Source organism: Vitis vinifera, chromosome 1, assembly GCF_030704535.1.
Source record: "Vitis vinifera cultivar Pinot Noir 40024 chromosome 1, ASM3070453v1".
In the NCBI taxonomy this organism is placed as follows: domain Eukaryota; kingdom Viridiplantae; phylum Streptophyta; class Magnoliopsida; order Vitales; family Vitaceae; genus Vitis; species Vitis vinifera.
In genome coordinates this window covers 8181439-8203428 of record NC_081805.1, presented here as the reverse complement: position 1 = coordinate 8203428, position 21990 = coordinate 8181439, and the positions used below count along the sequence as shown (strand labels likewise).

The following is a 21990-nucleotide window of genomic DNA, read 5'->3' as shown; positions in this document are numbered from 1 at the left end:
ACGATTGATGGAATGGGTGCTGGAAATGTTGTGAAAAACGGGTGTAGTAGATGTTGAGAGGTGGAAGCATGGGTATGATGGTGGAATAAGCGGCTGGCGGTGGGTACGGTGAGCACGAAGGATGGTAAGGTGAGTATGAAGGGTGGAGGAAATGGGTGTGGAGTACTAGTGGGAAGAGTACTAGCATCTTCAAATGAGAAAAAAAAAAAACCAACTAATATCTTCAAATAAAGCAAGACGAAACAAAGTTTCACTGAGTTTATACCATACTAAAAGAACAGTGAATGAAACGATAAAAATGAGCATATGAACGAGCCAAAAATCAACAAAACTCCTATGTAGCTTCTATTATCCATGACCAAACAAGCAAACGAAACTCCTAATAGCAAGAGGAGAAGATGGGATAACGATGGTAACGAAGAAGAACAAGAAATACACAGACAACTTACCTGAGAGCTCCTCTGAAATAGAGACAGCCTGCCCCCTTCCCGAGCTCACTTCTCTGTCTCCCTTAGAAAATATCTTTATCTCTCCGTTTTTTTTTTCTACTCTCAACTCGAACTGTCTAGATTCTTCCCTCAAAAAAATCTTGCACTACCACCATGGCCAGGTGGTGGTGTCCTTGGCCATGCGTCTATGCATGCAGCTCGCTTGAATAAGTCGGCCCCCTACTCCTCCCAGATGTTGCCAACTCTCCAAAGTGGTAAAAAAAAAAAGTCGTTAAAAATGCCTAAAACCTGGACCAAAATGAGGGTGCACACCACCTTAATGAATTCAAGAGTACAACATTTCTTGAAAGAAAATTATAAGTGTCCATTAAAAATGATTAATCTAAATATAAAGTTTGAAGGTTTTGTTTAAAAGCCTTTGTATAAGTAAAACCTCAACCTCAAGATTGAACCTAAATAAAAGTAGTAGAGGTCAAGATTGGATTAAACTACTATAAATTGGAGTTTGCAACTCATCTTCTTTTCTCTCCATTTATTAACTACTTATCCATTTATTCTTACCTAATTTGTCACTTACATTTATCTAAGTTAAAATTATTTAAATGTGTAAAAAGTGACATTCAATCAATTCACTCCCCTTTGGATAATTACCTTACATTCATTAATATATCATCCTAACAAATACTTATTTTTCATATTTATTTGATAAAATTATACTAATCATTTTAGTTATAAGCATATGAATAATTGTGGGAAATTTGTTAAACACAAAATGCCTCTTCAAGAGACTTTTAGTCAACAAAATTTTGAAGGAAAGACATTAAAAAAAAAAAAAAAGTGTTTGTTTGGTAATAATTTTCGAAAACAATTCTGAAAAATAGTTTTTGAGAACAATTTTTGAAAACCATTGGAATTTTATAGAACTAAAGTCTATTTGGAAACTTAAAATATTTTTTTTACTTTTAAAAAAAATATGTTTTAAAATTAATTTTTATATTTTGTATTTTATTTTTAATTATATTACATGTTTCTATAATTATTTCTTAAAACAATTGTCAAAAAATAAGTGAAAATAACATAAAATAATTAAAAATATTTTTTAAAAATACCATATAAAAATAAAAAATAAAAAATAATTTTTAGTTAATAAACGAGTTTATCTTTATTTTTTATTTTGAAGAACAAAAAAAATTATTGTAAAAAATAGTTCCAAACAGACCAAAAATCTTGTATTTAGAAAATGAAACTTCCGATGGAGTCAAACCCATTTTATTTTTGCATACCTTTTTTTTTACTAATTGTATTTTTAAAATATTTTTTTGATATACCGTACAATCGTGACAAATCCCAGCCAATCCTCAGCGTGAACGCATCATGGTGACATTGAACTGATATTTAAATTCGTCTACAAATTTTTTCGCCATTTCAGTTCATTCATCAATTAAATCACATTCTTAAGATGGTGATTCAGATGTTTGGTTTAATGTATTGATTTATAATCGGCTTGTTACATAAGTCGATTCTGGTTTTCCACAGTGAAAGAGCACTGGGGGAGCCCTGACGATCAAACCCATTGCCTCTGATTTCACTTTACTAAACCAAATTCTTCTACCTATTGCTGCAAAGCCATCTTACCTATTCACTAATTCACCGTACACTTTTTACTTTTTGTTTTTTAAATAATAGTAATATTTATATAAAGGGAGATTCTACAGTACACGTCGTCGTTTTGTAGCTTTCTGAATACTTTTGAGGACTCCTAACCGAAACGGTGAAACGCAATCAGCAACTTCAGTCCAGTCATTGTGAGAGCGCGGGAATTCTCTGTCTCTCTCCCAACTCGTACCAAATCAAATGGATGGTGTTGCCTCGGTTCCAAAGCTCTGTCTCCATGTGAGTCATTTGAAATATTCGGAACTCGTCCAAATTTCTTTCTGATAACAAATCATTTCTTGCTTCAGCGTCTTTTCAATCTCGTTTGCCCTTTTTTTTTTTTCCCCCTAAAATTTCAAATTTGAGTCTACAGTTAATTTCTTCTGCAATTCAAAGATGTCGAATGTCCGAAGATCTTTGCAGATTATCTGTTGTTCTCAAACGCTCTCCAGTTTCAGATCCTCCCATCCTTGGAATTTCTAGTAACATCCTCGCTCTCTTCCCAACTATTCATTTGACTGTTTATTTGTTTATTTACGTATTTTTAAAATTAATGTGATTCGATCATATTCCTGTTACTTGTGCCGATCGATATACACACGTTCCCGCTTACGGATCCCAAAATTAGACATGTAGTAGGCAAAACATGGGTTTTGAGTGTTTTTTTCAATTTGTTGTTGCCTTGTATTCAATGAAGACAGTCTTGGAAATATTTAATTCTAAGATTAGTTTTTACAAATCAGAATGATGTTTTAAATTTTTAAACAAGAAGGTTCTATGCCCATAAGAATATGTAAATTTTGTGGAAATGATGAGTTCTATTGTTTTTTGTTCTCAATGAACAGTTTCAGATACAGGTGTTGGAAGCTGCTTGGAAGAGTTTAAGGACCTGAGGTACTCCAGGGATTGGGCTTCATTTGAAAAATGGGGTAAAGTAGACTAACAATTCCTTGCATTCAATCACATTGGGGTTATACTAATTATTCATTAGTTTAGCTGGAGTTTTTCAGCTTCAAGAGGTGTGCTGTTTCATGATCTCAAAGTCAAACTGATGGGTATTACTTATTAGGAGAGAGCTTATGCCTCTAATTGAGTATTGAAATGACTAAAATAATTAAGTTATGAACTTCTTGTTGTGATGTTGGTGGGAACTCGAAATTATTATAACCCATCTGGTTTAAGCATTCAGTTCTGTTATTCTAACGCGCATGAGACTATATATGGTAATGGAATGCTTAGCTGGTGCTTGGAACCACATGAAATGTAGTAAAGACTATCAGGATTTTTATAAATGGTTCTAGTTTTAATTTTACTTCTGCCCATTTGATGTTTGTCTTTTCTTGATCCTAAATAGGGCTGGTTTCATGTCTTTAAGCTATTAAGAAAAGGAATATATATCAAACAGGGGAGCATTTGCACCTGGCCTCACATGCAACCTCCTCTCACAAATGGATTCATCAAGTATTAAATACACATATGTTCTAAAGCCCGATCTCAAGGGACCAATACTCTGGTAACATGTTAAACCACAAATCGCTCCAAAAGTTTTAACCATAAGGGAAGGGGCAGACTGTGTATATTAAGCTGGTTATCAGGTGGCAATTTTCTGTTGTGTTGAACATTTATCGACACTAACTTGACAAATATTTCTATCCAAATTATTCCATTGGTGTAACTTATACACCACATATTTGAAACTTTGAGTGTGTTTTTCTTAACCATTCAACAATAGGTAATTGATAGGGTGCTTGGTTTTATCCTTTTTTTTTTTTCTCTTTTACTTTTTCCTACTGAAACTTTCTCATCAAAGTCAAGAGGCTAAATGATGTGTTTGGATAGAAGATAAAAGAGTTTTGGATTATTTTTTCATTCTCATGTTGGACTGGTAGCATATGTGCACTTGACACCTGGTTATTTAAGTTATAGTAAAGCATTTTGTGCTATTATTCTGTGGATTCTTATTTATATTATTGTGGTGCAGATGGAGAGCTTTCTGTCACAACTACAAGTAAGTCTTATTCGAAGTTAAATTTCCATTGATTTAATAGAATATTTTGGCATTTACCTTCATGAAAAACCACAGACAATAACATCTTTCATTGTGCTGAATATAGTGCAGAAGTAGGCAACCATGCAAGATTAGTGGTCTTGCTATTTTAGTATGTAGTTGGTGATCTATCAATTATCATCAACTGCAAGGTTAAAATTCTTATAATGCTTGGATTTAAGCACATTAGAGCTGTCAACAAGTAAAACAAGATTTCCTTAGTTCCTGGAAGTTATTGAATGTTGTTAGAATAATTTTACTAAATATCAATTTAGAACCATGATAATTAGTTCAATTCACAGTTGTGGCAGTTACCACCAGTGTTGCTATTTATTTTGGAAATTACAGGCATTTGTGACAGAGAGATTCATCATTATCATTTAAATTTAAAAGAAAGTGTTCCCACCAATATGCTGACAGAGCTACCTTCAAAACCAAAGAATGGGGCAAAATTCAGGTAATGCAGTTTGGCATAACTATTGTGTTGTTCACTCGTATGATTTCATCTCCAACCGCTTGTTGGTTCGTTCTGCAGTGGGACTGAAATATCTCTGTCCACTTTTGAACGCATGGATGACTTACTGGCAGAGATCACTCACTTCTTTAGAAAGGTTGGTTGCTCTATTATTCTCACTTTATTGTCAAATAATGCAGGTGAATTATCTAAAGCAGGGTAGATTTTGAGGACTGTATCAGCTTGCTTGTGAGCTTAAAAATGCACCCTTGTCATGAACACACAACAATTTGATTTAAATATAGTGTTGCAAATACTAGAATGAAAAGAAGTAAAATAGTTATAATTTAGTTCATTGGGGACACACCCTTAAGTGGCATATAATGCAGATGAAAATTATTACAAGTTGTTGAATTGTTGGTGCTTTCACTCTTCTCAAGAAAAAAAAAAATGATCTTGCTATAAAAGTGTGGCACTCTATGTTACATGGGTTTAGGTATGCGCTAGATGTGAGTGTGTCTAGGTATCAAATCCTTTGCATTCCAAAATCTTAGGACATGGGGTTTTGAATGAAAAGAATTTCAACTATGGGAAAAATAAATTGACACCAAACATAAGCATGGTAAGATAAATTATCTATAATGCTACATGGTTAATTGTAGTTAGAAAATATATTATTATATATTTTCTATTTTATTAAGATGCTAAATGTTATTTTACTTTGATGTTACTGCTAATTGTACATGAAGAACCTATATATTATAGGTTTTTTATTTGAATAGGATGTTGAGCAAAATATTTAAGAAAATATTGTACCACATTGTTAGTAAACTTTATTTAGTTTGATACTTTAAAAATTTGTATTGATTTTGTAATAGAACTCTTCTAACACAATAGGTGTTGATAAAATATAATTCATGTTTAAACTCTTATCATTTGAAAATTTTGAATTTTATATATTAATTATTATATCTATCTTTATATTTTATATGGTATTAAGTATTATATTTATCTATTATAATTTTTTTAAAAATTAAACAAGATATAAACAAAGACAAAATTGGTAGAATGACTTAGTTTGTTCTTTATCGATATAGAACTTTTAATAATACAAAGTTAAATTAGGAAATACAGTTAATCTATTCTAATTCATATTCGGATTCCTAGGGATAGAATTGTTGTAGCTATACAAAACATAAGAGGAAACAAACAAATCCTTGATTCTCTTGTGTATCTCAACACTTCTCCTCAAGAGGATGCAAAAAATAATTTTCATGTCAAGCTTGTCTAAAAATTGATGAAATATTGAGCTTGATAGACCTTTAGTGAGAAAGTCGGCTAATCACTTAGTTGAAGCAACATAAGGAGTATAGATTTGCTCACTTTCTTTGATGAAGTATTTTTCAATTTCTACGTGTTTTGTTCTATCATGATGGATTGAATTATGTGCTATGTTTGTGGTAGTTTTGTTATCACAACATACCATCATAGGCACTTGAGTCTTGACTTTGACATTTACAAGCATTATTTTAATCCAAAGTAGCTCGCAAATTCCTTGGACCATTGCCCTAAATTCAGCCTCTGCATAGCCACCATTGACTGCTTCTGACTCTTCCAAGTAACAAGATTACCTCTAAGTAGAGTGTAATACCCTATAGTAGATCTCCTATTAGTTAGTGATCTTGGCTAGTTTGCATCGATGTAAGCCTCCTATTAGTTAGTGATCCTGGTCAGTCTACATTGATGTAAGCCTCTAATAGGATATTACCATCATGTTGGTATAAAATTCCCTTGCTCGGAGAAGAGTTGAGAAACTTGAGAATTCTATACATAGCTTCCAAGTGAGATTTAGTGAAGAATGCATGAATTGACTTACAATACTCACAATAAAAGCAATATGAGGTTTGGTTTGTGAGAAATAAATGAGCTTCCTACTATCTTTTGATAGCTTCCTCGGTCAACAGGACCCTCCTCCTTTATGTCCCCAAGCTCATGGTTGGCCTCAATTAGCGTTTCTACTGGCTTGCACCCTAATAATCATGTTTCCTTGAGTAAATCCAACATATATTTTTGTTAGGATATAAAATGCCCTGTTTCGATTTTGCCACCTCAATTCCTAGGTAGTGTTTAAGACTTCCTAGATCTTTAATTTCAATTTCAGCTGCCAAATAAGACTTTGAGTTTTCCAATCTCAACTAAATCATCTCCAGTAACCACAATTTCATTCACATACTCACAGAAACAAACTTAATCTTATTTACCTGAATGACCCTTTGAATGAATTAGTGATAATCTCGAGTCTTCAAGTCCATTGTAAATCCTAGGAAATACGTAGAGTTGGATCTAGTAATATTTAGAACATAAACTAACTAATCTAACTAGCTAACAATCTCTCCTTTTGGTAATTTTGTGACAAAATAATGATTACATAAACCTTCTATTACTCTCAACAGGAGTTTACATATTACATAATCTCTTATGTCTAAACCAAATATCCTAACTCTATGATCTTTTATTAACAAGCTACAAATCCTGAAAGATCTTTGAAATCCTTGAACTGCACTCAAACAATACTACCCATGAAAAGCAGTGTGTAGTAAAAAGAATAATCATACAATAAATAATGAATGTCACAAGCCCACTATCTTGTTATAAATAATCAATTTAGTAACCAGTCATCAAAACTCTCCAAACATCACCTCCACTCAAAACAAAAATGATCATCTTACCTTTTTGTCACAAAAATGACAGAGAGCACCATATACGGTAATGGAAGCCAAGATATGCTGAAAATGTAATATCATAAAGGTAGTGAAAATGACATCCAAAACATACAACAACATCCAAAATACATCAAAATATATAATGTCAATATACAGACAAGCCATAACAAATGTACCAAAATGTAAAGCATGGAATCCTAATCTTGCTTGATTTGTCTACTTAGGGAAAAGGCTTGGAGCTTGGACTGCGTTGAGTAGATACCGAGGACTCAACAACAGTTAGTCATTCGTCCATGTGCTGACATCGATCATAAAACTCATTGACACAAGTATCAATGTGTGCTCGAAGATCATCTACATGGGTATCCACATGAACTTGTAGTTGGTCGATCAAGGCCACAAACCTCTCCAATGGCTGAATTGAGCATCCTCCAATAGGCTTGGCAAATGCAGTAGCAGCTGATTGGGAATTGCCAACTTGTTCATGGCTACTGTGAGCTCTGGATTGTAGACTTCAATGCTGTCTCCTTCCCTGGTCCATCCTCAACATCTAGACCTCCTCATCAGCAACATCATGAGTAGCTAGTCGTCTGCAAGTGTGGCTCACATGCTTAGACCAAGAGCTCTCATCAATGGGAGTTGTTTGATAAAACACAATTAAGTCAAGCTGGAGAACAGAATGGGGAATGAAACACTCCCTTGGCCAGAAGAGTCTCCATAGGAGCTCATGATGTCTATGATGAACTAGGTGAGATCAATCAGATGTCCAGTCAGTATATAATGAGTAATACACACAGTCACTCTCCGGATCTGGGTCCAATGGGAGATAGGTAGAAAGTGTAGCTGCAAATATGGCAAGAACCCAAGCTGACTTAGTAAAGGTAGCAAGGGAGATACATACGAGCTGATCTCATGGGGCTTTGAACAAACTCACAGGAATCTCCTAGAGCTCAGAGGTAATCAAGGTAGGGACCATGGGAAGAAAGACAGGAAGCTCCTCAAATAGACTAACAAAGGGGGAGATTGTCAAGCCTCTGGGTGAACTGTTCTGCTGAGCCCCTAGATCAGACATTTATGAGAAATCATTTTGACAGGGCTTGTAGGATCTCACATTAAACAAAAGGAGGAAGCAAGGGTTATTGTTACTTGTCTATGATCATATACCAGGATGTTGAATTAATGAATTTTATCTAGCAGAAACATAGTGATTTATTTATTTATTTAATTGTTGTCCCCAAGAGTAGATATATTAACAACCTTTTAATTCTTATCTCTTTCATCCTGTCATGTGTTCAAAGAATCTAGGGTGGAATGACTTTCACATAGCAAATGCACATATTATCCGTGGACCAAGTTTAATTGCTAATATGAGTTGCTGGACTTTACACAGGAAAACTGTTAGTATCTTGCACTACAGAGGAGATTTTATTCGTCCTTAAAGATTTCAATTACTTGTATAATGTTGATAAGCGGCCATGTTAATTAATGGTTAAAACTAATCTTGCTTTCCATATTTCTCTCCAAAGTCAATGGTTCTTGAAACTTTTTTCTCTTATATTTCTTTTTATTCACTACATTTTCTGTTTCTCCATTGTTTTTGCAGATGCTCATTTTAAAGATTCCTGTAAGTTCAACTTACTACTTTGATTCTCCATATATTTAAGGTTTAAATAAATATCTAGTATTTTGAGGAAACTTTGCTAAAGAAGCTGAAAAGAAGTTGATTTTTTATTTCCTTGGACAGATACAGAATCTTTTAGGTTTTGGTTATAGCACAGACCTCTTGCATTTTGAAATAGTGGTGACCTTTAGTAAAGATTAGCCACAAGGGAATATTAACCATTCACACTGACACCTTGTGGTGGACTCAATTCTTTTTGGCTCACCTATTGCGCTCATCAAAGGGAGTCAGCACTAGACTCCCAACACCGAACTGGTGGAGTTCCATCAAATTAAATGGGTGGCATTTCCTTCTTAAGCTGTCATTTGTTTGGAGGTTCATCAAAGGATGTTATTACCTAAAAAACTCAAAGCTCTGGGTGCGTTATCACTTTGCTTGTGGGCACTAATTTTCCATTGTGATAAACCTTCATGAAGAAAACTATGCTAGATGGGTTAGATGGCAAGCTATGTATTGACTGTCTATGTTACTCTTTTTTTTTCTTCAGAATGTGGAAGCCTTTTCAGTAGAAGTGTTGGAAGATAAATATAAGAGGTTCAAACTAATCACTCTGTTTTTGGCTGAAGAACTCCCTTTTTAAGTGTTTAAGCATCTAGATACTGCCTTTCTAGAAAACTCTTAAACATCATTTTGATAGAAATAGAGAATCAGATATGATGCTACATAGCATGCAAACTTTCATTCTCGATTAGTGAGTGGAATTTGAATATAAAATAAGCAATGGTAATGAATCTTGCATAAAACAGCAAGCCTGCAGTATAGAGCACCACCTCATTTCTGGCTGCCATTCCTGTTGAAGGCAAGAAAATGGAAAACATTGACTTTATAGCTGGCAAGCTTTCATTTGTATTTGATTTGAAGCATATGGTGTAGTACTCTACTGATGACCATCAAGTTGTGTGTTGAGGGTTTGTCCATCCCCTGGTCATCTAGAAGTCCACAAATCCTCTGAATGGCCTCTCTAGGTTCAAATCCTGGCACAGTGGACCACATCTTGGACTCGTATACTTTGAGTCCAACCAGAGGAATATCGAAGATACGACAGATGTTCTCCGGGTCTAGATGAATCTCAACACCTCTAACAGTAGAAATGATCGGGCCACTCATGCCATAAGTCGCCCTCGAGTAAAAAGCTCACACCAAAGTCAGGAAAACTGGCTCAGAAATAGTAACCACAGGCAACCAGCCCATCCTAGTGAATAGACCCTTGAATCTGAAGTGCTGAAGTTGGGCCTTTCTTGATGATTTTTGATCCTTGCATTAGCTATGTTTTTCCTTTACTGATCAGAATATTATTTACAGCCTGGATGAGTTATCTTCTACCTACTCTGTATCTCTTTGGTATTTTGTTTACTTGGAAACTAGCATTGACAGACTGATCAGTTTTGATTCTTGTTCAGAATATTGCAATTGAACTGGTGATTGAACATGGTGATATTCGTGGATCACGATATGGAAATTTTATTCAAGCAAATGAGTGCAACCATTTACCTTCTCCTATGTCAAATATAGAATGTCTGAAATCAGGCCTTGAAGATTTTGTTTGTAAGCATGGAAACAGTCTAAATGAGAAGTGTTTTTCTTGCTTCCCTAACAGGTAAATTTATCATGAATTCTCACCCAGCTTCAAGTTTATTTCTCGGACTGAATTTGCACTTATTTTTGAGTTGTTAGGATTGTCCAGGATGCTCTGCACCACTGGCTGAAAATTTTCAGCAAGAGTTTATGGTAGTTTTGTTCCATTTCAAAATTTGCAACTTACAAATCCTTTTTCTAATTCTATAGATTTGGGTCAGCTAGACAATTTCCTTTTCACTACCTTGCTGTTTCAATGATCATTTTTAATTCCTGTTGCAAAGTGGAAATCTATAGTTCAGGTAGTCTTTATGATCATTTTAACTTGAACGCTTCCTTGTTATAAGCAGACATTGTTTGGTGTTTCTTCACCTTCTCATTTTTGGGCCATGTGTGCACTTGTATTGTTTTTGTAAGTATCGTTATCAAATACCATCTCATTGACCAAGAAATTTGAGGTATGCTTCCCTATATCGAGCAATTCACGACCACTAGGAATTTGGTCAACTTCATCCACAATGATCAAGAGTAGATTATAAGGAATAATCATGTGAATATTTTTATATGTTATCAGTTGTCATTTTACCAGTATCTTTTAGCATTTATGCTTCCATACCCCTCCTAGTATCAAATGATTTAATTCTTCAAGATGGATTGCCACTTAATCTCTGAAACCATTCTTCTTACACTATTATGGTGGAGCTTCTGATTCTCCCTTCTATGAAATTTTGTCAAATATAGTAAGTAATATTTTTCAGCATGATCACCAGCAAATATAGAGGAGACTTTTTGAGTGATTGGTGTTTAGTGTTTTACTGCATTATTTATCCTACCTGTAATGTTGCTTTGCATTTTTAAATTTCCACCTGCTCAGCTTTCATGCTTCCTTTCTATTCGTACTGAAATTATTTATGAGACAGCTGTTTGTTCCATTATAGTGTGCTCAACTATACAGTGGCTGATTTCTAAAGGTTGTAAATCATGTCAGATGAGGCCTTAAACTTTTTCTTGATGATTCAACCTTAAACTATTTTCTTCTTCTCTTCTTAGGGAACATCTAAAGGTTGGAAGTGGATTAGCATGCCGTGCAGAAAGCCAAAGAAGCACTGGGCAGGTAATGGAAGCTGTGATTATAATAAGTGAATCATCAGAACCACCCAGTCCTTGCTTCAGTGCATCTGGTCCAAAAACAGAGGCTAGTATCATGCTACTCCTATCTTTAGCTTTCATTTTTCATTTTTAAGTTATAGAATTCTTTAAGGGAAGAGCTCTAAGTTTTAATTTTGGAATAGGACCTGAATTGCCTATTATTAGGGCTTCAACTTGAGTGGATCATGTAGGATGCAATTGAGATTGTAGGAAAATTTATAAAAGAGATTATAGGAATATTTTGATTTATTTCCTTTTTTTCTTCATATTGTTATAGGCTTATAAATATCCTTGTAACCTCATTCAGAACGTCATGAACATGAGATTCTCTTGCCTTCAACATGGAATCAAAGCATGATTGCCCTAGAGCTGCCATCCTTCCATTCTAATTATGCCAGCATCTTATTCCCCCCTGTCAGTCCTTAACCCTCAACCCTCACATTTAAGCCATCAGTCCTCCTTGATACCTTGCTATTCACTATCATCTCAAAGTCTCCTTATGCTGCTGCTATTTTTTACGAACTTTTTTTTTTCATCTCTTGGATGTCTACCCCTCTTCTTGATCTCTTACTTGGATCTTGAAACTTATTTTTTTCTCAGACATCATGTGTGACAATGTTCCAACTAAAGACATACTCTTCTATGGCTTTATGACTAATTCAAATAAAATGGATCTAATTATCTTCCATGGTTTTCTTGAAGGCATGTGGTAGGATTTCTCGTATCTGGTAACCTAAATCTACATATGCAAAGTTAATTGAAATTTGGGAAGTAGGGGATGCACTAGTCATGATTTGTCTTTGGAACAACATAGAACTAGAGGTATTGTGTCTCCTATCTCATTTTTAGTAAGGATATTTGGAATTGGCTGAGATGTGTTATTTTTCCACAAATATCTTGCTTACCCAAAAAGGCATCAGTCTAACAATATTACATTATCACTTGGAATTCAAGGACATGTAGGAAGAGTTGAAAGTCTATCAGCCTTTGACTTTAGATCTAGAGATTCAGAAGCACCACTAAGAAGAATTTTTCTTGGCCAAAGTCATCTCTGGTATTTGGCCAGAGCTTGAACTCACAGATACTTTCAAGTGAAAAAGAACCCACTGTTGGATAAGCATTTGTCCATGCTAGCGTGCCATCTTAAACCCCTCTAAACTTAATTTGATACATTAACCTTTGCTGCTCCTATTGGTTGCTCAACTTCTCCACTTGAGCTTATGGTGAATGTGGAGATTGTAACACCCACAGTTGGTTGAGGAGGTAGTGGCATCAAGCAATGTACTCATTTTGGTTGAAGTAATCATACTGTTGACTTCTATTTGGAGCTTCTTGGTACTTGCACCCTAGCTAATTAGGCTATTATTATAATAGGGGAGATGCTTGCTACTATTGTTTAGGAGTAAGTTACACTTTTTAAATCAGAATATGATTTTCTTGTCAAAAATTCTATTCTTTCATCTACTTCCACTGCCACTTTGGGTAATTCAAGTAGTACTCATCTTTGTTCCTCGACCATCACTCTTGGATTTTTGGTCTTGGAACATCTCATCATATGATAGGTAATTTCTTACTTCTTTCTAATCTTTCTCCATTTTCACCCTTTGATACTATCGCTAACAGTTCTAAATCACCCATTCATGGGGGTTGGAATGGTTAGCATGTCAATTTCCATTTCAATTTATCTTCTGTTAACAAACTTGCCTTTTACTTGTACTGTTTGGTCAAATTTAAATATATTTTATCCATTTAAGTTGAGAGTCCTATATTGTCTTGTTATTCCTAAGTTCAGCTCCCAGTGCTGACGGCTCAAAATATTTTGAGGAAAAATGTTTTAAATTAAATGGTGGGAGTGTGGTCATAGGTCCTTCTAAGCCTCCATACATTACATAACAAGAATCGAAGAACTCCTAATCTTCCAATTCAGGCATTGAGAACAACAGCAACTTATTGCAGTTGGACTTGGCTGCTAAGTGATAAAATCCATGACTCATTTAATTATTTTCATTCTCTATTCACTTTGCAGCAACCTAGGTGGCCAATTTGTGGATTGATCTTCATGCTCAATCCAATGATGTTAGTTTCAGCTCCTTAATAGAGGCAGAGTGCTAAAATTAGCATAAAGTCAATCTGCGGTTGGAAATTTTGTTGGACTGTGTATGGTAACCATAGCAGGTCATAATATATGCCACTAAAAAGGCTTATTTCATGGATAGCCACATCATAACGGTGATTGGTCACCATTTTCCAACACATGCAGCTGGCTTCTGGCATAGAGGAACCTGGTTAGTGTGACGGGAAGTGGAATTGACAATGAGAACAAAGAAATTAAGAACCTTAGAAAGGACTAATACTGTCATTCATGAGCAGTGTAGTTTCTAGAAATCCTCATCTATAAGTTCAGTACGAGAAAATGATGATCATTTTCTTTTTCCTCATTCTTGCTATAGAAAATTTGGTGTTTGCTGACTTCAGTGAATGTACTCATTTATTGTATTCAATCATAGCCCATGCTTGTTTATAGTTTCACTGGGATGAACTGATGAAATTTATTTCCAGGTTTTGTGTTTCTATGACTTCTCACCTTGTGCAATCTCCCAGTCATCTATGAATGCACTTATCAGCATTGACTGGAAAAATTATGGTTTGACTTTGAGAAGCTTTGTGGATCAAAATGGCTCTGCATTACTAGAATGGGAGGATTTGCCAACTTATGCCCATATTGATATTGTCCTCCATTGTTACCATAAACAATATCCATTATTGTATTTTATGCATCTTGTTATTGATATTGCCCAAGAAATGACCTTAACATGTTTAACAAAATAAAACATGCCTTTTTGTTATAGCTCCTATGCTTTAGTGTATATGTTATATGCTTCTATGTATCTAGTCCTTGACTTGTTGCTAAGATCATGATACCACCAGCAAAGCGAAAGACTGAACTTGACCGGAATCTTATAAAAAAGGCTGTAAAGCTAGCATTGGATGATTTGAAGGCAAAATATACTGGACTTCTTCTCAGTGCACATGCACTTAAGGTGACTTTCTCTCTCTCACACACACGTACACACATTTTAATTTTTAGGTGCACCAATTCCTCAGAAAAAAGTCTTTTAGGAAATGGCCATCATAGATTATAATAGTGGGTCCTTCAATACGAAATTAATAAAACAAATTTGTTCATCTAACATGTATTTTAATTTTCTTAATACAATTTTTGAAAAAAATTATTGGGTGGGACATTATTATTTATTTACTTTTAGTAACCTTGGAATTAATTTGGTATTTGTATAATTTTTGGAGGATCTCTTGTGTGTATAGTTTGTGTTTATTTTTCTGGGTGTTAGTATAGATCCTTATTTTCGAACTAATCAAAATATTTCGGGTCTGTTTTTAAGAATTGTTCTCGAAAAATATTTTTCTCAGATTATTCTTTGTGAAGGTAGTACACATTTATGCAGAAGTCCTCGAAAATATTCTTCATATTATCAATTGTCACTCATAGCACTTTATAAAAAAAATTGAAAACATTTCAAATTTGTTCTAAAAAACACCATATTTTCATAACAAATTCTTAAAAATTGCTTTTTTTTTTGTTAGCAAAAGTTTGTCAAATGTGTTTTCTAAATTGGAAAACTCTTTTCTATTCTAAAGAACAAAAAACTGTTTTCAAGAATAATTTCCAAATAGGGCCTTCTTTTTTGGCTTTATCTTTGAGGGATGGTCTATTGAGAAACTTTGGGTAAAAATTCATATTCCTATCATCTCCATTATCAATAATGGAGGTTTTTGCTTGGCTTTGATCATGGATGTATCCTTGGCAAAACATATTAAATTTTTCTATATGTTTATTCCTTCCTGAGAGATTAAGGGCCTGTTTGTTTAATGTTTTCAAGAACTGTTTTCTGTTCTTGAAAACAAAAAACACCAAAAACTCGTTTGGTTGAGAGAGTCATTTTTGTTTTTGTTGTTCCCCGTGTTCTCAAAATGACACTGTTTAGAGAACAACAAAATGTTGTTTTCCCCGTTTTTTTACTGTTCAAAGAACAAAATTAAACAAAAAAAAACAATCTGTTTCCCGTGTTTTTTTTTTTTCTTCCCGTTTTCATCTCCAGCACAGTCGCTCGCCTCTTCTTGAGCAAAAGAAAATCCATTTTTTTGGTTTTCCTTGGGGTTTTTGCTTGGATTTTCTCGGAAATCAAACGAGGATGAATTTTCCCGGAAATCAAATGGGGGATGGATTTTCTTGGGAATCAAACGGGTTGCAGGGTTTTTGCTTGGATTTTCTCGGGAATCAAACGAGGATGAATTTTCCCGGAAATCAAATGAGGGATGGATTTTCTTGGGAATCAAACGGGTTGCAGGGTTTTTGCTTGGATTTTCTCGGAAATCAAACGAGGATGAATTTTCCCGGAAATCGAATGGGGGATGGATTTTCTTGGGAATCAAACGGGGGTTGCAAAAAAAAAAATAATAATAATAACATGATTAGATTAGTACCTGCGAGGATTGAGAGTGGCAGAGGAAAATAGGGCCTTTTAGGGATTCTCTCGGCTGGAGGGCAACTTCAGAAAAGGGCTTCTTGATGCCCGATGAGAGAAGTGGGTGGACAAAGGGTTGGCATTTTGAATTTTAGAATTAGAAGAGATAAAAAAAAAATTAACAAATCATGAGAACAATTTTATCTCAACTTAATAAAATATGCTATAATTTTTAATAAAGTTAAAAATTAAATAAAAAAATATTTTTATTTTTAAATTAATAAAATAAATAATTTTTTAAATTTAAATGAACTATATATCTAAAAATTATTTATAAATTTATAATATAAAATTACTTGAAGAAAATATTTTATTAATTAGAAAAGAAAAAAAAAACATCTTTCAAACGTATTTTTTGTTATATTTGTTCTAAATTTTTTTTTTATTAACTCAACCAAACATGTTTTTTTGTTTTTGAGAACAAAAACTGTTTTTCAAAATTCAGTTCCCAAACACAATTTTTTTAAAAAAAACACCAAAAACTGTTCTTAAAAATTGTTCTCAAAAACTGTTTTCCAGAACAGTTTTCAAAAACAGCAACCAAACAGGCCCTAACATTTTCTGTTTTTTGTTTCCATGGTGTGAGCAAGTTGTATCAGAGCTATTATCTAGTCAAACTATTTTCTCTTTAGTTCATAATAGTATTATTTTAAATTATGTTAGTATATCTTACATTTGTGCAGCTGGTTGTTCTTACCCTTGTCAGATTCCACATGGAAAGTACATTTTACATTTAGATGATAGATGGCACTATGGCATGACTCAATTCAAAAGCTATGAAAATCTCTCTAGGGATGCATCCATAGGCTCAATAAATCAATGAACAAGATTAGGAGAGAACTTAAAAATGAATTGTGAATCCTGCTTCCTGCATCAATTTTTTTTATTTGTTGCAAGAAACACAAAATGTGGTGCTTGATGCTTTCTATTTGCTACTTGTTTTACAAGGATTTTGATCTATCAATTTTAGTTCTCAATATTGGTAGCTGACTTTTTATCAGTGTCTTTATCCTCAGATTTGCAGTTATGCCCCTGATCTTGCAAGATCAATCACGGGCCTGATCTTGTCTTCAAGTGACTCAGACTTCCAGAAAGAATGCCTTTCTCTTCTTGGATTGCAGTCTCAAGAAGTTGAAGGAGGAATTGTTGAAGATCGTATTAAGGAAAAGATTATTTCAGTTGTAGAGATTAATGATAGAAAGCCACAAAGGAGCAGAGAAGCTCCATCTTTTCTTTTTGAAAATGACTGCATCCAGGAACAAGACCTCCAAGCCAAAGAATACGAAGGTGAGGAAGCCTTTAATTTGTTCTATCCATGAGCAAAGGAATCTCTTAGTCATGCATTCTGTCAGCTCCTATGAATATTTTGATGAATTCTACCTCATGATAAATTGAATATGCCTCTGTTATCTGCATGGAAAATTGTTCTTACATATAACCCTGGTCTCTAGTTTGCCCCAGCACGGTTTCTTACTGTTGGGCTTGCAAACTAGAGCTCGTAACAGTAGATGGATTTGAGCCTCTTGAAGCTCCTCTCTGTTACATCATTTTCCTGAATTATGTCAACTGGGCCTTAATTATATGATTTTGCGGTTTAGGACTGTTTGAATTACAGAATTGGTAATGAAGGAGGACTTGATTGTAAATCAACTGTGAATGTCATAAACTTTATGACATGCACTAAGGCACATTAAGAAAATCAAAGGAAAGAATATAATGAAAAGGGCCCAAACCCTAACAAACAATAGCTTTCCATTGTAGACTACGATTCCTGGTATCTTCCTTGGTACCTTTCAATTGGCATAATCCGGGGGTATTACAGGTTTTCAGGTGTGGTTCCCTTTATCTGTGCACTTGAATGGAGGGTGTGTAATGTGACTTCCCATCTTGCCTTCTGCTATCAAATTCAAAAGGCCAAAAATAAATTGATGTGGCCCAACTTTCCTTGCATATATTTAGGTTTGATTTTACCAGTTGGATGCGAAATTTAAGTGGTGTTGGTCATCCACCATTTTCATCATCCACTGCCTTTTCTATTTGGCTTACATCATAAAGACTACTCTTATTTTTTTTATTCAATGAATTGTTGGAAGATTGCAGCAGAACACATTCACTGTTGCTATGTTTGGCTGTGGAGATAAATGGAGGTAAAATTTCCAACTACTTCACCTGCTTTTTCTCCCTTGTTGCCGAATTGTGTGGAATTGTAAATATAGTCATAGATGTTTCCACCACCATCCACACAGTAGGGGGTGGTTAGCGATAGCTTTCCTCTCGTTCCCACCGTTCACTATTCATCCGGGAATCTTATCACTCATCAGCAAGGATCCAATAGAGGTGGTGGATTATCTATTTTATTTTGATGGCTAAGGCAGAGTAATCCTGACCTATCAGAAGGTTGCCAGGTGTGTGGTATGACGATTGTCGCATCCACACCACACATCTTGATGGAGGCCTCTTCCACCTCCCTAATTTCACAATGATTTTTGGATCCATGCCCCTGGCAATGTGGATGGTGCGTAATTGGACTCCCACCATCTAGTACATTTTAATTATGTTTTTTATTTGCCTTGTTTAATAGTCTGGAAAGAAAGCGAAGACATTAAAGCACATGAAATGGAAATTGCCAATTAATTTCAAGAGTAGTCTTGACCATTCAATTTGATTAGTACAAAAACATTCTTATAATTCTATTATTGAATGTTTACAAATATCTTTTCACTTGAAAGTATTCCATGGACTGAGTTTTTTTATTTTGTAATTTTTATTTTTGGAGATATTGTAAGACAGAGGTGCCATGGAATTTGAAGGGGAGAAGCAAAGCCATAGGCCAAGTCACAAACTATTAGCTATATATACTTCCAAGACAAAGGTTGTACGTTCTTTTGCTTTGGCATAGGCATAAGCATGACTTCAGATACATATATATATAGTTTCTCAGTATATTTGTTAAGTCCGAGAAAAAAAAAAAAAAAGACCAAGTAGCCTTTGGAAAAGGTATTAAATAGAAAAAGAGATAGATCACACCCTGAGCTTCAATACACTCTCTCCTAAAGATTTGTAATCTTCAAGCAGCAGAGGGTGCGGGAATATAGGAGATTGCAGGCTCAGGCATGGAAGCCATGATCGATGGCCTAGAGAATCCTTCTCCCTCTGGAACACTGTCCTCAGCCTTGAAATCCAGAGACTTATCATTGTAAATGTCCCACCATTTGGCTACCAACATCTTGATGTCCTCTCTCTCCATGTTTGCTTCTTTCCCAGTGTATCTCCATGGCTTTGATCCCTATTTTTTATGCAAAGAAAATAGAAGATTAGAATTTAGAGAACTAAGAAATTGAAAAGATAACCCCATGTTTTAATTTAATTTAGCTTAAATGGATGAGTAGACTTACAGCAGCACAGTAGTGCACCACCTTGACCTGGTCGAGCTCAACGTTCTCCGGGTGTCGCCACAGCATTGCTAGAACCAAGTTGTATACGAGAGGGATGGGCTTGTACATATGTTGGAAGAACATGTTCAAGAAATCCTATATTCCACGAATACGCAAGTACTTTTGAATGTCAGAGGCACATAAGATTTGTGGCTTACTTCATATAAAAGCAGTTTACTATGTTTGCTTTCCACTTTTGCTCTTTATTCTTCTCCTTGTAGAATGATGCTCATGCTAATGATTTTACAGTAATCCCTATTAAATTCTAAATTTAATCAAAACCACTTAACTGCTCATCATCATCATCATCATCATCAGCTTATTAAAATTATCCATGGTGATGGTGGCATATATATACATATAGATCGCTATATTTGCATGTATGTTTGCTTTAATCATGAAAGTTATGGTTAAGTAAAAATTATGAGACTCACTTGCTCGGCAAAGGCGGTCGGAGGAGTGATCCGTAGAGTATGGAGAAGGCTTTCATAAGTCAAACGGCTAGGCTCAAAGACGAACATCCCAGCGTTGAAGTACAAAGGTGGAGGTGAACCCATCTCAGCGGGCCAAGTCACCTTGTCCGGGCACTGCTGGCAGTAGCCGACGGAGTACTGGGGAGTGTGACTCCATGTCTTCTCACAGAAGCAGTCCATTACCGCGTAAAAGTAGCCGTCCGGGGCGTCCATAAGGTGGTCTATGTTGTCGTAAACTTGGATATCAGCATCCAAATACACCATCTTGCTGTATTCCTCGAACTGCATGCATTGTTTAATTTACAGCATATATGTTTAGTACAGCAAACTTTGTCAAACAAGTAGTACGTACTAATACATCTGATTTAATTATAGGAAAGTATATAATAAGTATGCAAAATAAAATTAAAGTATGACTTTACTTACATTCCAAATACGGAGTTTGGAATAGTTGATGACGTAGTATGCCATTGCAAACTGGATTTGGTTCTCAGGAGGGTAGATGGGCTCAATTTCACGAATTATGCAGCCCTGAGACTTTAAGATCTCACGGTGCTCCTCAGGCACATCCGGCAACATTGCAACCACAAGAGGGTACGCGCTCTTCACCTTGCGCAAACCCTTAGCCAACCCAACAACCCCTTTCACATAGTCCCCGTTTCCAGCTAAAAATGTGACGTAGGCCCCCTTTGAGTAGCCTGCGTTGAGGGTGGAAACCTTTCCGCCGGCTGTAAACACATCTGCGGGCACTCCTGGGGCCATTGTTGTGGTTTATTTGGGGTGAGATTTCAAGTTGGTGCAAGAAAAATGTTAAGGAGAGAGTTGGTGGTGAGGAGGGTTGGGAAAGTAAACCAGCAACACTGTGGATGCCACCCTACTTTGCCTTTGTTCCTGAGTTAGAAACACCAGCCTTAAGCCTCCTTAAATAGACCTCAAATGAAACTTACATGCAAGCCAGATGAACTCCAAATGAAACCCAAACGTGCAAACAAGTGATTGTCATTTTCTAGGTCTTTTTTTTATTTGTTTAACCATTTATTTATTTATTTATTTTTGCATTGTAAGTGGATGGAAAGAATGAAGATCCCATGTAGTCCAAAGTTACCACACATGTAGCGCCTTATCATCAAAATGGAGGGTTGAGGGTGGGACTGAATCTTTTTTTATTTCTTTTTTAAATTAAAAATGGAAGAGAACAAGTTGAGAGTCATTTTCTTTAAGGAAAATATAAGCAAGGAAGGTACCATTTTTTGACGTGAGCATTTTGAAATCAAATTACCGGAATCATCTGCCAACTATTGAGGTGGGTTCCACCAAATTTGGACTTCCCATACACAAAATCTTAACCATTCATCTTTTTCTTCTTTGAAATCTAAAAAAATCACATCCAAATCACCACCAAATCAAAAGGCTAAAAATAGCTGATCATTACCCTTAATGCATGATTACACGTGAGGAATGTAATGAAAGGATTGTACACCATTTCAGTTCTTAACCAGAATTTCTCAAATCCAAGGCTACATTCGTATGAGCGCTTCGACGGTTTCTCTCAAAAAGATTGCGAGTCCCCGCACTGATTCTCATCATGATGAAATCATATGCCTATCTGAAATTCATATCTGTGGATAATCCGATCACTCTTCTCCCTTCCCAAATAAATTTGCTTAGAATTCCAATATGGGGACCAGCGATTTCAATCGATAAGACTATAACAGTGCATGAGAGATATGGTTAATGTCATTGAATTAATTAAATAATGTATGCATGTCACGCTTCTGCTTCTGATTTTCAAATGTTGAATCAGAAAT

General features: G+C 35.2%; 2 protein-coding genes across 2 annotated transcripts; one reads left to right on the top strand and one right to left on the bottom strand.

Annotated features, from left to right (window-relative positions):
• The first annotated feature begins 1936 nt into the window (after positions 1 to 1936).
• Positions 1937 to 17857, top strand: LOC100267199 (type 2 DNA topoisomerase 6 subunit B-like). Its single transcript, XM_010653137.3, has 12 exons — positions 1937 to 2342; positions 2476 to 2584; positions 2948 to 3031; positions 4084 to 4110; positions 4498 to 4606; positions 4685 to 4760; positions 8930 to 8950; positions 10408 to 10604; positions 11633 to 11696; positions 14291 to 14484; positions 14643 to 14772; positions 17292 to 17857. Exons 1-12 carry the CDS (start codon positions 2304 to 2306, stop codon positions 17592 to 17594), a joined length of 1353 nt encoding a protein of 450 aa, XP_010651439.2. The 5' UTR covers positions 1937 to 2303; the 3' UTR covers positions 17595 to 17857.
• Positions 17858 to 19110: 1253 nt separating this feature from the next.
• Positions 19111 to 21099, bottom strand: LOC100260266 (galactinol synthase 1). The gene is made up of 4 exons (XM_002265911.4): positions 20609 to 21099; positions 20144 to 20464; positions 19671 to 19805; positions 19111 to 19561 (listed from the first exon to the last, which is right to left on the bottom strand). Exons 1-4 carry the CDS (start codon positions 20942 to 20944, stop codon positions 19343 to 19345), a joined length of 1011 nt encoding a protein of 336 aa, XP_002265947.1. The 5' UTR covers positions 20945 to 21099; the 3' UTR covers positions 19111 to 19342.
• Positions 21100 to 21990: the final 891 nt, after the last annotated feature.

Bases quoted from the DNA above. Each gene is read 5' to 3' on its own strand.
- LOC100267199 (XM_010653137.3), top strand. From the start codon at position 2,304: ATGGATGGTGTTGCCTCGGTTCCAAAGCTCTGTCTCCAT. The intron at 4,761-8,929 runs GTTGGTTGCTCT...TTGTTTTTGCAG, and splicing joins TCACTCACTTCTTTAGAAAG to ATGCTCATTTTAAAGATTCC. The intron at 8,951-10,407 runs GTAAGTTCAACT...ATTCTTGTTCAG, and splicing joins TGCTCATTTTAAAGATTCCT to AATATTGCAATTGAACTGGT.
- LOC100260266 (XM_002265911.4), bottom strand. From the start codon at position 20,944: ATGGCCCCAGGAGTGCCCGCAGATGTGTTTACAGCCGGCGGAAAGGTT. The intron at 19,806-20,143 runs GTGAGTCTCATA...CGTGGAATATAG, and splicing joins CGACCGCCTTTGCCGAGCAA to GATTTCTTGAACATGTTCTT. The intron at 19,562-19,670 runs GTAAGTCTACTC...CATAAAAAATAG, and splicing joins TGGTGCACTACTGTGCTGCT to GGATCAAAGCCATGGAGATA.